The sequence below is a fragment of the Entelurus aequoreus genome, linkage group LG03 (genome assembly GCF_033978785.1).
Source record: "Entelurus aequoreus isolate RoL-2023_Sb linkage group LG03, RoL_Eaeq_v1.1, whole genome shotgun sequence".
NCBI lineage: Eukaryota > Metazoa > Chordata > Actinopteri > Syngnathiformes > Syngnathidae > Entelurus > Entelurus aequoreus.
The window spans coordinates 19,409,990-19,426,215 of NC_084733.1; the positions used below are offsets into that span (position 1 = coordinate 19,409,990).

A 16,226-nucleotide genomic window follows, 5' to 3' on the forward strand; every position below is an offset into this window, starting at 1 on the left:
AAGCAAACCTGTGCGTTTGAGCAGCATAAAGAAGAAAGCCTTGTTGATGTTTTTTGTAACAAAAGCCAAGCGGCGGCACCATGGTAATGGTGTTTGTCCCTCCCAGAAAAAGTGCGAGCGTACGCCTCATGTCGGCACAAAAAAAAAAAAAAAGAAAAACGCTCAAAGCCTAGTCTCCTTTCTCTACTTGCAATGATTTGAAAGAGCTTCAAGTTTGTTTTGCCTTTGCCAACACCACCGTCTCAGACTACTTCATCCTCATACAAAAGAGGCCGTTTCATTAAATATTAACTTGTTTAATATTGTCTCGGCGCTGTGAAGGCGGTTCAGCCGAGCACCGCGATAAACATTAAATATGCTTTTCATCTTTCTCCATCAAAAAAAAGGGAATGCGGGCAGAGAGGAGGAGGAGGAGGGTAAAACTACAGATAGACTGTAAAAAGCGTTCACTTTAAAACTTCTGCAGGGCAAAAAATGATAAGACCATCGCCCGACGTGTGGACATTCAAAAAGTGTCTGGGATTTAGACGTATTTTGAAGGCGTCCTCCTTGTTTTGGGGATGAAGTTTGCTGTTTGGTATTCCGCTCTGATTGCAGACGTCACGCTGACACAAGGTCTTTGCCTGCACTTTTAAACATGGGACAAGAATGCAGGCTTTGAGTCTCTATTGCACATCATGCATGCTAACAAAGAGAAGAAAAGGAGAATAGGACAGAGGGGAGTCTGTTTTTGGGGCGTTTGTGTTACACCCAAAACAGTGTCGAATGCTGGTCTCTGAAGGAGGGGAAGCTCAATTCCAGCCTACATCATAAAATGTGTTGGTTTATTTATACATAAATTCTACCCTCCGTTCCTTTTTAAGAAAGTGATCTGTGACCCTGTCGTATCAAGAAGGCGTCTTTTCCAGGGATTTGACAATTGTCCTCTCAATGGCCAGCAGAGCTAGGCTGCTTGAACGGCCTTGGCCCATGGCGTTGCGGGTGTAAGACTGGAGTCACTTTAAACAGGAGAAGCTCCTCTCTACACCTGCAGATGTAGCTCCAATCATTGCCACTAATGACAATAGTTTGTACACCTGTGTGCATTGTAAATGTACCATATTTTTCGGACTACAAGTCGCAGTTTTTGTCATAGTTTGGCCAGGGGTGCGACTTATACTCAGGAGCGACTTATGTGTGAAATTATTAACACATTACAGTAAAATATCAAATAATGTTATTTAGCTCATTCACGTAAGAGACTAGACCAGTGGTTCTTAACTTTGTTGGAGGTACCGAACCCCACCAGTTTCATATGCCCTTCTTTAGTGAAAAATAAAATGTTTTTTTTTTCAAATTCAAGACAAATGTTTTTGGTAACACTTTAGTATGGGGAACATATTCTAAGTAACAAAGACTTAATTTAGAGTTTTTTTGGACACTAGGGGAACATATTCTAAGTAACAAAGACTTAATTTAGAGTTATTTGGTTAGGTTTGGTTTACCATGAATTGATTTATGTGGACCCCGACTTAAACAAGTTGAAAAACATTTCGGGTGTTACCATTTAGTGGTCAATTGTACGGAATATGTACTGTACTGTGCAATCTACTAATAAAAGTTTCAATCAATCAGGGTTAGGGTTAGAAGGTTGGGGCCAGGGTTAGAGGGTTAGGGTTATAATGAGGCCATGCAGAATAAGGCATTAATAAGTACTTAATAATGACTAGTTAAGAGCCAATATGTTACTAATTTGCATGTTAATAAGCAACTAATTAATGGTGAATATGTTCCCCATACTAAAGTGTTACCATGTTTCTATACTGGTGCACAAAATGAACCGTGCATGAACATCACCTTGTTCAAAGAACAAAACCAACACAGTGCACAAACTCACAACAAATGACACACCTGCAAATCAGTCTGACTTCTGCTGTTGCTGTATCCTTAAAATGCCGATAGGGAGAAGTTTTTATTTACACGATGAGTTGGGTGTGTCATGACCTCCGCCGAACCCCTGAGCCCGACTCACCGAACCCCCAGGGTTCGATCGAACCCAGGTTAAGAACCACTGGACTAGACGTATAAGATTCCATGGGATTTAGCGATTAGGAGTGACAGATTTTTTGGTAAACGTATAGCATGTTCTACATGTTATAGTTATTTGAATGACTCTTACCATAATATGTTACGTTAACATACCAGGCACGTTCTCAGTTGGTTATTTATGCGTCATATAACGTACACTTATTCAGCCTGTTGTTCATTATTCTTTATTTATTTTAAATTGCCTTTCAAATGTCTATTCTTGGTGTTGGGTTTTATCAAATAAATTTCCCCCAAAAATGCGACTTATACTCCAGTGCGACTTTTTTTTTTTTTTTCCTTCTTTATTATGCATTTTCGGCCGGTGCGACTTATTCTCCGGAGCGACTTATACTCCGAAAAATACGGTATGTTTGTTGTTCAATAAAATAACAACAAAAAAACATTCAAGTTATCTGCCATTAAGTGCAGCTTGCTGGCGCGAGGCTAGTGCAAAGTGTGTCCGCCTGTGAGTGCTTTGAGACGCTGCTTCCCCTAACAAAGGGAAGCAGCAATTTATTTTATGCAGAGGTTCGAGCCATGGCAACAAAGCAGCACACCTTCCCTGAAGTTGAGGTAACCCTGGAATGAGGCCTAGCAGATATGTCAGTATACTATCTGCAAAACAACCTGCGCCCAAACCCCGGTAAAGCCCAAATCTCTCGAACGGACAGGCCAAATGGTTGCTTTACGTAACCTGGAACGGAGTAAAACTCGAGAACCATCAGCACCCAATGTATATGGGAGTCACTTTTAGGATTGCAAACTTTCCATGGGAATTAACGGGAACATATGGGAATTAACGGGAATTAATGGGAAATTAATGGGAATAAACATTGAATGCAACGTGCTAGATCTTGCAGCATGATTATTAGCTACGTTCCCTCTAAGGTGCGCGCCTGTGCAATTGCGCACTGCTCAAGCGTCCTCTGCGCACGGCAAATCTATGCCACGCACTAAATCAAAAAAAAAATAAGCGCATAACAATTTTCGACACGCGGACACGACAGAGAAAACAGTTTTCGTCATCATTGTTCAAATATTGTAGCGTCTGTCGAGACGCTTTGAGGACATGAATTCCATCCATCACTTTACTGAGCAAAACTCTTTATTGTCGGCCATAAACACATCACCAAAACATTAGTAAAAAAAATTATATCTAGCAAAACTGGTCATTTTCTGCAGTACAAACCAGACCAAAAGCAACTTTGTTATATCAACAGCAGCCGCTCGCTCTTTCTCACTTGCGCCAACACATGCACATATGGCACTTAGGCAGTGATGCGTTTACAGCCACACAAAAAGTCGGACAACTCCAACACCACACATATGGTGTAAATCCAGGTCGTTACACTATGATTTACCAATCAAATGTGTGCTTATTCTAGTGTCATTTATTAGGAATCTTAATTTATAAATATTAATCATGAAATGCTGTTAGTATATTAAATAAATACTAATAAAAATATATTTTTTACAAACAGGAAGTTGCAGGAATGTACACATGATCCCCTGCTTACATCTCATTGTGCAACATGTGAATGTTTTAACGGGAACTAAATGCAATGTCTGAAAGGGGTACAAACTATTTCCAAAGCAGGACCTCCACCCAGACAAACAATACAAGTACACAGTTCATGAAAAACAATATTTTTTGTTATTGTCATTGTAAGTGGGCCTAAACACTTATATTAGAAAATAACCTCATGGAAATGACTGCTGTCATTTGATTATAATAATAAGAGAATGTTGTCTGTCTATCTGTGTTGGCCCTGCAATGAGGTGGGGACTTGTCCAGAGTGTACCCCGCCTTCCGCCCGAATGCAGCTGAGATAGGCTCCAGCAACCCCCGCGACCCCGAAAGGGACAAGCGTTAGAAAATGGATGGATGGATGGAGATTGAACTTGTTATTTAGTCAGGTTTGGGACAGGTGTGCTGCTGGTGTAGCCACAGTGTGCACGTCTGATGTTGCTCACATGGGCTCCACTGAATGCTCAGGGAGTTTTTGCGTTTGCTCACACACATGAAAAATTAGAGGGAACATTGATTATTAGCTAAAACAACCTGATTTAATGCAAATTCAGTGGAATTTCAACCCTGCATCACATGCACAGATAATTCCCAGCATGCTACGCACTACAGCAGGGCTATTGAGGCCACACTAGTATTTGAGCCCAAGGACTTCATCCAGTCAGGTAAGTGTTGATTATATTACTGGAGTAAATATATTTGATACTGTGTATGGTATTTAAGTTTAATAGAGGTGTAATTGCTTGTTACTGTATGACTGTAGGCTACCCCAGCAGACTTCCACTCAAGCTAGCTAGCTGTTCCTGTACTTGTTAAATGATATTGGGGCCAATATCTCTAGCTAGCTAAGTTTATGTACCACCACAGTCTCATAATGAACCAAAAATATTTCTCCGTTAGTCGTGATGCTAATTTTCTCTATGTTAAATCCCATTCATTTATGCTAACAACGTTAGCGAGCCACCAGGGCGACCCGTAAAGATGGGAAAAAGGTTAACGCTGGGGGAGGATGAGAAAAAAAATACTATCTAGACTGGGCTCATAAGGGGGCCCAGTCTGGAGTGGGAAAAAACCTCCATAGCAAAGCACATACACATATTACAACATATATCTCGAGACTTGCAACAGAGGGGAGGGAGTGGGGGCTACGGTGGCAGGCTGCAGCTCTTCAGGCGCTGCCCAGCCGTCCATCACCCCTTAAAGGATTCATGTCAAGGGCGTTGGATGGTGGGTGGGGTATGTGTGTGTGGCGTATATTTTTTGTGGATGCATGTGTGTGTGTGTAAGCCTGCCGCGTGTCTCTGTTCCGCGGCCTTGGTATTCTTGCCAGTCAGTCCAAAGTCAACAACAAAAGGTGTGTGTCCATGAGCGACAAGAAGGGAGTTTGTCGTTCTATGTCTTGACGACAATGACAATAACGCCTTTGTACATGCGCACATCTTTCTTACGCCAGTCTAAAAAAACATTTTGTTCGTGGGTTTGGTAAAATCCAGGTTAATACCGCTGTGCTTTTATGTTAAAACTCACTTTGCACTGAACAGGAAGGCACTATGTGTATGTTTTAATGCTGTGTTACTACAAAGTAGTTGTATTGCTGTTGTCGTTTCACACTACTCAGCGATAATGATGAAGTACTACAACGTTAGCGACATAAACAAACCTATTTTTCACAAAAACAACCCCTTTGACTGTTGACATAAATGAGGTTCCGCAGTAGTAACCGCACAGTGCCTGGTTAAGCGAGCCAAGTCGAGTAGTTACTGTACAGTCAGTGTCAAGGAGTTATTAGAGAAGTTTAAAAAAAAAAAAAAAGGACATCCTACTATGCTTACTTTGCAAGAGTATGAAAGCTGCCGCAGTCTGGCTCTTTATCCCGGAGTCTTGGCTTTGTAGCCCGTTGATACCAGAGATCCACTGATAACCTCTGGAACTCCTGAACGAGCGTGATGGAAGCACATCTCCAGGAAGCACTTTAAGCATCAAGAAGAAGGAGAAGAAGTGGATTAGCAGGTCATTACTTTCATGTGATGCCAGACCACTACTTCAGACGGCAATTTGACTGAATCCTAAGTGCATCTGCTGGTGGCAGCCAAGGAGTTCACACAATTTTTCCTCTATTACTTCAAGAAGTGAACAAACACAAAATCGTATGCTACGCATATATAATTCATAATAGCAACTTTTTTAATGTCTTTCTATTCAAGCAAATCAGTATAATGTAAGTGAGGATTCAACCAAGAAGCAACATACAGGAAGTTATCTGATGTACCGGATACTTCTGATTTAGTGACTTTCAATCTGTAAGTGATATGCAACTATATTTGATTCGTGTTTATATTAGCAAAACTGGTGTTTAGCTTGTGTGCTATTCTGTGCTTAGCTGTTGTGTAACTACAAGCTCCTAGTAGGCAATTGCCTACCATGTGTACCTTTTGTAAACGACTTGACTAAAATACAAGAAAAATACCAACTTTGTGTGCTTATTGGAGAACATTAAGAGTACTTTGCATTGCAAAATGCAAACACGCTGCTGGACTGCTTGTATCGGATATTGTTGGTGCAAGCCGATATCATCCAATACTTGTTTTTTGTGATGATATCTGCCCGATATGAATATAGGATTTATATATTTTTAAAAAGAAAATAACAGCCTGCATGTCTACTTTGAGTTGTTAGCGCCAACGTTACACCTTTATTATACGTTCAATGTAGTTGTTTTTCTTTGTACCGTATTTTACGGACCTTAGGGCGCACCGGATTATAAGGCGCACTGCCGATGAATGGTCTATTTAAAAAAAAATATTTTTTTCATATATTAGGCGCACCAGATTATAGGGCGCTTTAAAGGAGTCATATTATTTTATTTTATTTTTTTAAATTGAAAACACTTCCATGTGGTCTACATAACATGTAATGGTGGTTCTTTGGTGAAAATGTTGCATAGATTATATTTTACAGATCATCTTCAAGCCGCTTACAAGCGGTGCGGCTTCATTTCTTACCAAAGTCGTACTAAAACATTTTGATAGATTTTTAAGCTCCTACGTAATATTCTATATTTTCAATGGAACATGTAAAATGTTGGTGTTGTTTACTTGAGACCCATCATATTGCAGTCTCCACGTATCTCTTACGTTTGTCTGCCATCTACTGGTCACACTTATCATTACACCATGTACCAAATAAAATAGCTTCGAGGTGGGTATGGTCAACCAAAATTATTCTTTATATTAGGCACACCGGGTTATAAGGCACACTGTCGAGTTTTGAGGAAAAAAAAAAGTTTTTTTAGTGCGCCTTATAGTCCGGAAAATACAGTAATAGTATTTTTTGGCATGTGTGGCGGGTTGTTAAAAGAAAATAGCTCTTTGGAACGCCGTGCCATAGACTAGTGGTTCTCAAACTTTTTTCACCAAGTACCACCTGGGAAAACACACCATTATGACCAACATTAAAATACAGTAGCGTAGTATGCCTAATTATTCATTTTAACAAGTATATTTTATATTTTTGGCCACTGTGACATTACACGCAGTTTAAACAGTAACACCGTGTTTGAATATAGGAAAATGTCAGCATGTGGTCAATGTTAGTCTGCATTTCTCTCCTTTCTGATATCACTTCACTTTTCCTTGACGCACAGCCGTCAGGAGAGTCTGCGTCATGCCTGGGAGGCATGACCTCACTCTCGCCAGATCCTTGTAGTTCGCTGAGCTCCACACAAGGATCTGGGACTTCTCAATAGGAGATATTTTGCTATCTTGGAGGAGTTTGCATTGCCCTCGATCCCAGATCCTTGTGTGGAGCTCAGCGAACTACAGGGATCTGGCGAGAGTCAGGTTATGGGAGACATCCATCCATCTATTTTCTACCGCTTGCACTGCAAAAACTTTAATCTAAGTAAGATTAAATATCTCAAATAAGGGTGATATTTGCTTATTTTCTGTCTGATAAGATCATTCTTCTCACTAAGCAGATTTTATGTTAGAGTGTTTTACTTGTTTTAAGGGTTTTGGTCCTAAATGATTTCAGTAAGATATTACAGCTTGTAGCTGACCTTTATTGAGTAAAACATGCTTGAAACTAGAATATCAACTGCTGCAAAGCTGTGTCATCAACACTCACAAGTATAAAAGTACTTTTTTAAAGTCATGATTTCTTATTTCAAGCATGAAAAAAAAAATCATGATGCAGAGTGCATATCATTATGTCAAGATAAGGGCACTAGCATTTGCTTAATTTAAGAATATTTTTCAACATATTGAGCAAAAAGGTCTATTTTTTTTTCTACCAAGAAAAGTGCACTTGTTATTAGTGAGAATATACTTATTTTAAGGTATATTTGGTTTCATTGAGGTTAGCTAATTTTACTTGTTTTGGAAAGTCTTGACAAGCCAAATTTTCTTGTTCTATTGGCAGATAATTTTGCTTAGTTCAAATAAAATACCCCTAATTTTTATTTTATTTTTTCTTGTTTTTGAACACTGACTTTTTGCAGTGTGTCCCTGTTGGGGTAGGGGGCGGCTGGAGCCTATTCCAAAAACAAGTTAACTAAAAAGAACAAGAGTGACTTGTCCTTTCTCAGCGTGGCGACACACGGCTAAGTATTCTTTCACGCGCTTGTAACTAGTTCCTTCTTGTACAGTATTAAACATTAAAGGCCTACTGAAACCCACTACTACCGACCACGCAGTCTGATAGTTTGTATATCAATGATGAAATCTTAACATTGCAACACACGCCAATTCGGCCGCAAAACTTATAAAGTGCGATTTTAAATTTCCCGCAAAACTTCCGGTTGAAAACGTCTATGTATGATTACGTATGCGCGTGATGTCAATGGTTGAAATGGAAGTATTCGGACACCATTGTATCCAATACAAAAAAGCTCTGTTTTCATCGCAAAATTCCACAGTATTCTGGACATCTTTGGTGAATCTTTTGCAATTTGTTTAATGAACAATGAAGACTGCAAAGAAGAAAGTTGTAGGTGGGATCTGTGTATTAGCGGCTGGCTGCAGCAACACAACCAGGAGGACTGTGACTTGGACAGCAGACGCGCTATCCGACGCTAGCCGCCAACCGCATCGATGATCGGGTGAAGTCCTTTGTCGCTCCGTCGATCCCTGGAACGCAGGTGAGCACGGGTGTTGATGAGCAGATGAGGGCTGGCTGGCGTAGGTGGATAGCTAATGTTTTTAGCACAGCTCTGTGAGGTCCTATAGCTAAGTTAGCTTCAATGGCGTCATTAGCAACAGTATTGTTAAGCTTCGCCAGCCTGGAAAGCATTAACCGTGTAGTTACAGGTCCATGGTTTAATAGTATTGTTGATTTTCTGTCTATCCTTCCAGTCAGGGGTTTATTTATTTTGTTTCTATCTGCAGTTAAGCCCGATGCTATCACGTTAGCTCCGTAGCTAAAGTGCTTCGCCGATGTATTGTCGTGGAGATAAAAGTCACTGTGAATGTCCATTTCGCGTTCTCGACTCTCATTTTCAAGAGGATATAGTATCCGAGGTGGTTTAAAATACAAATCCATGATCCGCAATAGAAAAAGGAGAGAGTGTGGAATCCAATGAGCCCTTGTACCTAAGTTACGGTCAGAGCGAAAAAAGATACGTCCTGCACTGCACTCTAGTCCTTCACTCTCACGTTCCTCATCCACGAATCTTTCATCCTCGCTCAAATTAATCGTCGCTTTCTCTCGCTGCTGGTGTAAACAATGGGGAAATTTGAGGAGCCTTTCAACCTGTGACGTCACGCTACTTCCGGTACAGGCAAGGCTTTTTTTTATCAGCGACCAAAAGTTGCGAACTTTATCGTTGATGTTCTCTACTAAATCCTTTCAGCAAAAATATGGCAATATCGTGAAATGATCAAGTATGACACATAGAATGGATCTGCTATCCCCGTTAAATAAAAAAAAAATCATTTCAGTAGGCCTTTAATGGGTCTGTGTAGTGGGCAGCACGGTGTAACAGGGGTTAGTGCATGTGCCTCATAATATGAAGGTCCTGAGTTCAATCCCGGGCTCGGGATCTTTCTGTGTGGAGTTTGCCTATTCTCCCCGTGACTGCGTGGGTTCCCTCCGGGTACTGTGGCTTCCTCCCACCTCCAAAGACATGCACCTGGGGATAGGTAGATTGGCAACACTAAATGGTCCCTAGTGTGTGAATGTGAGTGTGAATGTTGTCTGTCTATCTGTGTTGGCCCTGTGATGAGGTGGCGACTTGTCCAGGGTGTACCCCGCCTACCGCCTGAATGCAGCTGGGATAGGCTCCAGCACCCCCGCGACTCCGAAAGGGACAAGCGGTAGAAAATGGATGGATGGATGGGTCTGTGTGGTAAGCATTGAGAACCGCCTGTATAAGCCTTGCGTGTGCCGTGTAGGCGGGTAATTCATGCGTGGATGGTGGGATAGCGACACTCAGAAATGCACCGAGATGACATGTCGTGTCAAGCAGTCACTCACTTGCATCACGATGGCGGCCACAAGACACAGATCCGGGGGAATGCGCATTGGCTGTCATGTGACGCGTGCACGGCAGACATAAATACACGGCCGCACGCACAGCCAGTGAATCTCACCGTGGCCCCGCTGACAACTAAGGTCAGCGTCTGATGTAAATACTCGGCCGTGGCGTTGGTGGTGGTCTCCGGCTTCATCAGCATATTCCACCTCCTCCGTAATATCGTCAATGGCGCTTTGGCAAGGACAACGAGCCACCGCTCTCGCCGCCACATCCTGCGATAAGACATGACAGGATGAGACAAAATGCAGCATAATCAGTCAACCTTTTCAATGTCAGTCTTTTTTGACTGCAAAGAAGGCCCGCATTACTTGAAGGTGAATGAATATGAAACAACATATTTCGCAGGGAGCGGTGCGTTCGGACGCCATAGATTCAATCATGCCGCCTGTCAGTCAAAATGCTGAGACATTGTTTGCTTCCTGTTTACTTATCTTTTGCCTCTTGGCTTCTTCCCCTTTAAAAAAAAGCAAATCATTACCATTCACTAGAGGCATACATATTACCTGCCAAACCCTGCTGCCGCATTTGAATACATATTTCATCCACCGTCAACACACCAAAAACTCATTCACCCCAAACCTCGCCACCAACACTGTCAACGCCCCCCCCGCCCCCTTCCGCCCACTTCATCCGCTGTCAACCGCATTAGGCCATAAGATAATCAAATTAATTATACTCCAGCCCCTCTCTCCTTGCCAGCATGAAAAATAGCTTGACTAGCATTAACGGAGGGCAAATGATGGCGCTCTGTCCCCACCCCCTGAGCCCGGTGCCGTCTCCTCTAGTGCTGGTGTCACCGCCGATCTGTCACCCTGACGAGAAGAGCTTCAGAAGGCTGAACCGGGGGAAGGTTCTCCCTTGGTCGGTACTACCCCCCCCTCCCTTTCTACGAGGGCCCTGGATCTCCCTGCTCTTCCCCCAGCAACCTAGATAGGGGCGGCAGGAATGGCGTGTGATGTGATGAAAAAATATATAGCTTCAGGGAGTGCGGCTGCGGGGTCACGGGTTGTGTGCGACGGGGGTATGTTTTCTGTCCATATTAAAACAACCCTCCCGCCCCCATAACGCACCATGAAGATACACGGGTGGCTTACAAATAGGAACACATGTTTTTTCTTCCTTGCGATCATACAGCGAGTCCAATTTGGTTTATTCTAAGGAGACGTGCGATTCATCCCAAAGACATGACGCCTCAGGGTAGTGCGCCACCTTAAAGGCCTACGGAAATTACATTTTTTTATTCAAACGGGGATAGCAGATCCATTCTATGTGTCATACTCAGTGTTGGGACTAACGCGTTACTTTGTAACGCGTTACTGTAACGCCGTTAGTTTCGGCGGTAACTAGTAATCTAACGTGTTATTTTTTTATATTCAGTAACTCAGTTACCGTTACTACATGATGCGTTACTGCGTTATTTTACGTTATTTTTTATGTAGTATCGGCTAGAAACAGAAGCGCTGCGGTGTCTTTCTTCTGAATCTTCCTGTCACACGCCGGAGAGAAGAAAAGAGGCGTGTGTGTGTGTCTGGGTGTGGGTGTGGGGGGGAGGGACACACGTGATCCGCGGTTTGATATATAAAACAAAACAAAAAGGTTGTTCGCATGCACGTTCAGTCCACACACAGCGTGGTCATGGCGAGCGGAGTAACGGAGGAGCTTGAACGCCCCGCGCCATTCAATCGGTGTGTTTATAGGTGCAGACTCCGTTGTGCAAGACGAGGGTTTTAAACACATGCTGAACGTGCTTGAGCCACGTTACGACATCCCGTCGCGCACCCACTTCAGCGATAAGATTGTGCCAGATCTTTATGAGCAGGAGAAGAAAAAAGTTGTGGATGAACTATCCAGAGCATCATCTGTTGCGCTCACGACAGACTGGTGGACGTCCAGGGAAGCTATGTGACGATAAGCGCTCACTTCATCACAGCAGACTGGCAGATGAGCTAACACGCCCCCTCTACGAGAGTCACCTTGCGCAGGTACTGACACAAGCAGTGGAGGAATGGAAGATAAAGATATCCCAGTCACCATCGATAATGCCAAAAATCACACAAATGCAGTGAATGAGGCAGGACTGGGACCACAGATAGGTGCTTTGCACATATAGTGAATTTGGCATCACATCTCAGTCAATAGGATGGATCAGGAAGGAGGTTTCCTAGCACAACAGCTGCTCATGTACTTAAGACAAAGCAAGACATGCTAAAACTGCCTACTCATAAAGCTCATACATGATGTCCAAACGAAGTGGAACTCCACTTATGATATGTTGGAGCAGCAGGCAGCTATATACTCTGCATTGACCCACAACACCCTGAAGAAAAATGCCAAAGACATCATCAACCTGTCTGAAGATGATGTGAGAGAGGCAGAGGAGGTCCTCCAGGTGCTTCAACCCCTCAAAAGTGTTACATCTCTACTGAGCACTGAAACTTCACCATCTGTGTCAATGATCCTGCCACTGAAAACAAGGATTCTACAATCCATGGCTCCAAGTGTGGAAGACAGCAGCATCAGGCTTTATTTCACTATCTATGTTTCAAGGAAGATGATGTGCCTTCTTATGTTGCACTTTAAGTTGTTTTTTATTAATGGTCATTGGTCCAAGTTTAAAGAAAGGAGAAATGCCTTTTTATGTTGCACTGTTTTTCATTAATTATGTTAAAATGAAAATAAAAATGCATGTGAAGTTGATCAACTGATTGTATTATTCTCCAGTGCAATAACAGTACTGAAATGAAGGCTAAAAGGGCATTAATGGGAGCTTTAAAAAAAAAAAGAAGAAAAAAAGAAGTAACTAAATAGTTACTTTTCACAGTAACGCATTACTTTTTGATGTAAGTAACGGAGTTAGTAACTGAGTTACTTTTGAAATTAAGTAACTAGTAATTGTAACTAGTTACTGGTTTTCAGTAACTAACCCAACACTGGTCATACTTGATCATTTCGCAATATTGCTGTATTTTTGCTGAAAGGATTTAGTAGAGAACATCGACGATAAAGTTTGCAACTTTTGGTCGCTGATAAAAAAAGCCTTGCCTGTACCGGAAGTAGCGTGACGTCACAAGTTGAAAGGTTCCTCACATTTCCCCATTGTTTACACCAGCAGCGAGAGCGATTCGGACCGAGAAAGCGACGATTACCCCATTAATTTGAGCCAGGATGAAAGATTCGTGGATGAGGAATGTGAGAGTGAAGGACTAGAGTGCAATGCAGGACGCATCTTTTTTCGCTCCGACCGTAACTTAGGTACAAGCTGGCTCATTGGATTCCACACTCCCTCCTTTTTCTATTGTGGATCACGGATTTGTATTTCAAACCACCTCGGATACTATATCCTCTTGAAAATGAGAGTCGAGAACGCGAAATGGACATTTACAGTGACTTTTATCTCCACGACAATACATTGGCGAAGCTCTTTAGCTAGTGAGCTAACGTGATAGCATCTGGCTCAAATGCAGATAGAAACAAAATAAATACATTCCTGACTGGAAGGATAGGCAGAAGATAAACAATACTATTAAACCATGTACATGTAACTACACGGTTAATAATTCTCAGCCTAGCAAAGCTTAACAATGCTGTTGCTAACGACGCTGAAGCTAACTTAGCAACCGGACCTCACAGAGCTATGATAAAAACATTAGTGCTCCACCTACGCCAGCCAGCCCTCATCTGCTCATCAACACCCGTGCTCACCTGCGTTCCAGCGATCGACGGCGCGACGAAGGACTTCACCCGATCACAGATGCGGTTGGCGGCTAGCGCGTCTTCTATCCAAGTAAGTCCTCCTTGTTGTGTTGCTACAGCCAGCCGCTAATACACCGATCCCACCTACAACTTTCTTCTTTGCAGTCTCCATTGTTCATTAAACAAATTGCAAAAGATTCACCAACGCAGATGTCCAGAATACTGTGGAATTATGAAATGAAAACAGAGCTTTTTGTATTGTTTTCAATGGGGTACCGATACTTCTGTTTCACTGGCTACGTCACGCGCATACGTCATCATCCAAAGCCTTTTCAACCGGAAGTTTTGCGGGAAATTTAAAATTGCACTTTATAAGTTAACCCGGCCGTATTGGCATGTGTTGCAATGTTAAGATTTCATCATTGATATATAAACTATCAGACTGTGTGGTCGGTAGTAGTGGGTTTCAGTAGGCCTTTAAAGGAGTTATCTCACCCCCTGAGAAGCCTACGCTTTACTAATGTTTTCCAATGTTGTAAAACTGGGTAGAATAAATATTATCATTTCAACATTTCTGTCAACGAAGATTTGTGTCAGCCTGCGACACATAGTCATTTTGATAGTAGGCTAATATAGACACATTTCATTATATCACTTATAGTAGGCGTTGAATTTTTTGCGGCTCCAGACATTTTTTTTTGTTGTATATTTGGTCCAATATGGCTCTTTCAACATTTTGTGTTGCCGACCCCTGGCCTAGAGGAAAGCGATATATAAATATAATTTAGTTCACTACACTTCATTTACAATGACAGATTTATTCAAAGATTTGTGTTTTTTTTGTTTTTGTTTTGGTCATAGTGAAGTGAAGCTAAAGAAGCACCCAAAGCAACACGCCTTACTTAATACAGTTCAGAATTAGCAGGTGCGGAAATTGTTCGATTGGGACGATAATCGCCTTTATAACTGATCGGCGGTCTATTAAGAGAACAATTCTCACCACCATTGCGGAAAATAAACTCGGTTTCTTCCAAGTACCATTATCACCGGAAGACCAAATGATTCCCGAGCGTGGCACACGCTGCTACTCACTGCTCCCCCTCACCTCCCAGGGGGTGAACATGGGGATAGGTCAAATGCAGAGGACACATTTCACCATACCCAGTGTGTTGGTGATAATCGTTGGGACTTTAACTTTAACTAGAGGGAAAGGAAAGGCAAAGCATGCTACACACACACGCAAGCGTTGATGTAAAGTAGGGGTGATCGATCCAGATGTTGATATCATCGATAACTAGTATGGTATTAGTATATAAACGATACTAAAGTACTTAAACCAATATTTTTTTATTCATTACAAAATCTTCTTTTGGTTGTTTTTGTTATTGTTTACAAAATCAGGGAGTAAGTCTCTGGTTTCGCAAAAAATATATATATATATGGAGAATTCAATACCAGCAAATTTTTTATATAATAAGAGGGACAAGCGGTAGAAAATGGATGGATGGATGGAAATTAGCGTCATAAAAATGTGGGTAACACTTTATAATGGGTACACACTATTAAGTAAATACTGAAATCATAATTTACAAAGCATATTTCGGACATGAATACTCATTCGTATGCAGTTTAGAAACACAGTTATAAATATAACCATTATAACATGTCTGAATACTTTGTGTAAATACAGTATAAATGTCAAGAGAGATTATTACAAGTCTAATATACATAGACTTTCCAAATGATCTAACAAACCATTGACAATACCTAAATATAATGTACAAATGCTGAATCAACCATTTATGAAGAATAAAAATGCATCCATTTAGCTTTTTATAGACGGTAATAATACAGTAATGTATAACATATTTATAACTTTTTATAAATTGCGTACTAATTAGTACTAATGTCAGAAATATGATTTATAAATGACCAATTCAGTATTTACTAAAGCTTTATTAATGCCTAATAGTGTGTACTTATTATAAAGTGCTACTAAAATGGGTAATCGAGTTTACTTCAGTTACTCGCCATATAACATTTTCAGTTGTATAATCTATTGCCAAAGTATGGGATCAGGACTCAAAATTAGACTAAATCTGAAGCCAAAAAATCGGATCGGGATCATAGTCCAAAAATGTTGATCGGGACAGCCCCACTTGACAAACAGTCGCCAAATGCACTTTTTTTTTTTTACTGCCCGGTGAGGACTTGTTGGCTATGGCTCTATTTATAAAATCGAGATACTATTTCAAGCAGTTTAGCATAGTCATCATTTATACTGCGTATTATTCTCTACTTTACTGCAGAGCTCAATGTTCTTGCTGCCCCTCAGTCTCTTTCTGGATAACATGTCTCTTTATTCCAGACTTTCTCAACTAGTGGGGCGGGCCCCCATGACCTAAT

General features: G+C 41.5%; 1 protein-coding gene across 3 annotated transcripts in view; it reads right to left on the reverse strand.

Moving 5' to 3' along the window:
* The window catches only part of dph6 (diphthamine biosynthesis 6), a 197,351-nt gene that overhangs the window by 97,439 nt on the left and 83,686 nt on the right, over nt 1-16,226 (reverse strand). For all 3 annotated transcript variants that reach the window (XR_009825261.1, XR_009825262.1, XM_062041427.1), the window contains exons 9-10: nt 10,183-10,339; nt 5,428-5,565 (exon numbers count right to left, since the gene is read on the reverse strand). Coding sequence is in view for 1 of the 3 variants with exons in the window: in XM_062041427.1 (XP_061897411.1) it covers nt 5,428-5,565; nt 10,183-10,339 (295 nt within the window). In the remaining 2 variants the exon portion in view is untranslated. The remainder of the gene's footprint in view (nt 1-5,427; nt 5,566-10,182; nt 10,340-16,226) is intronic.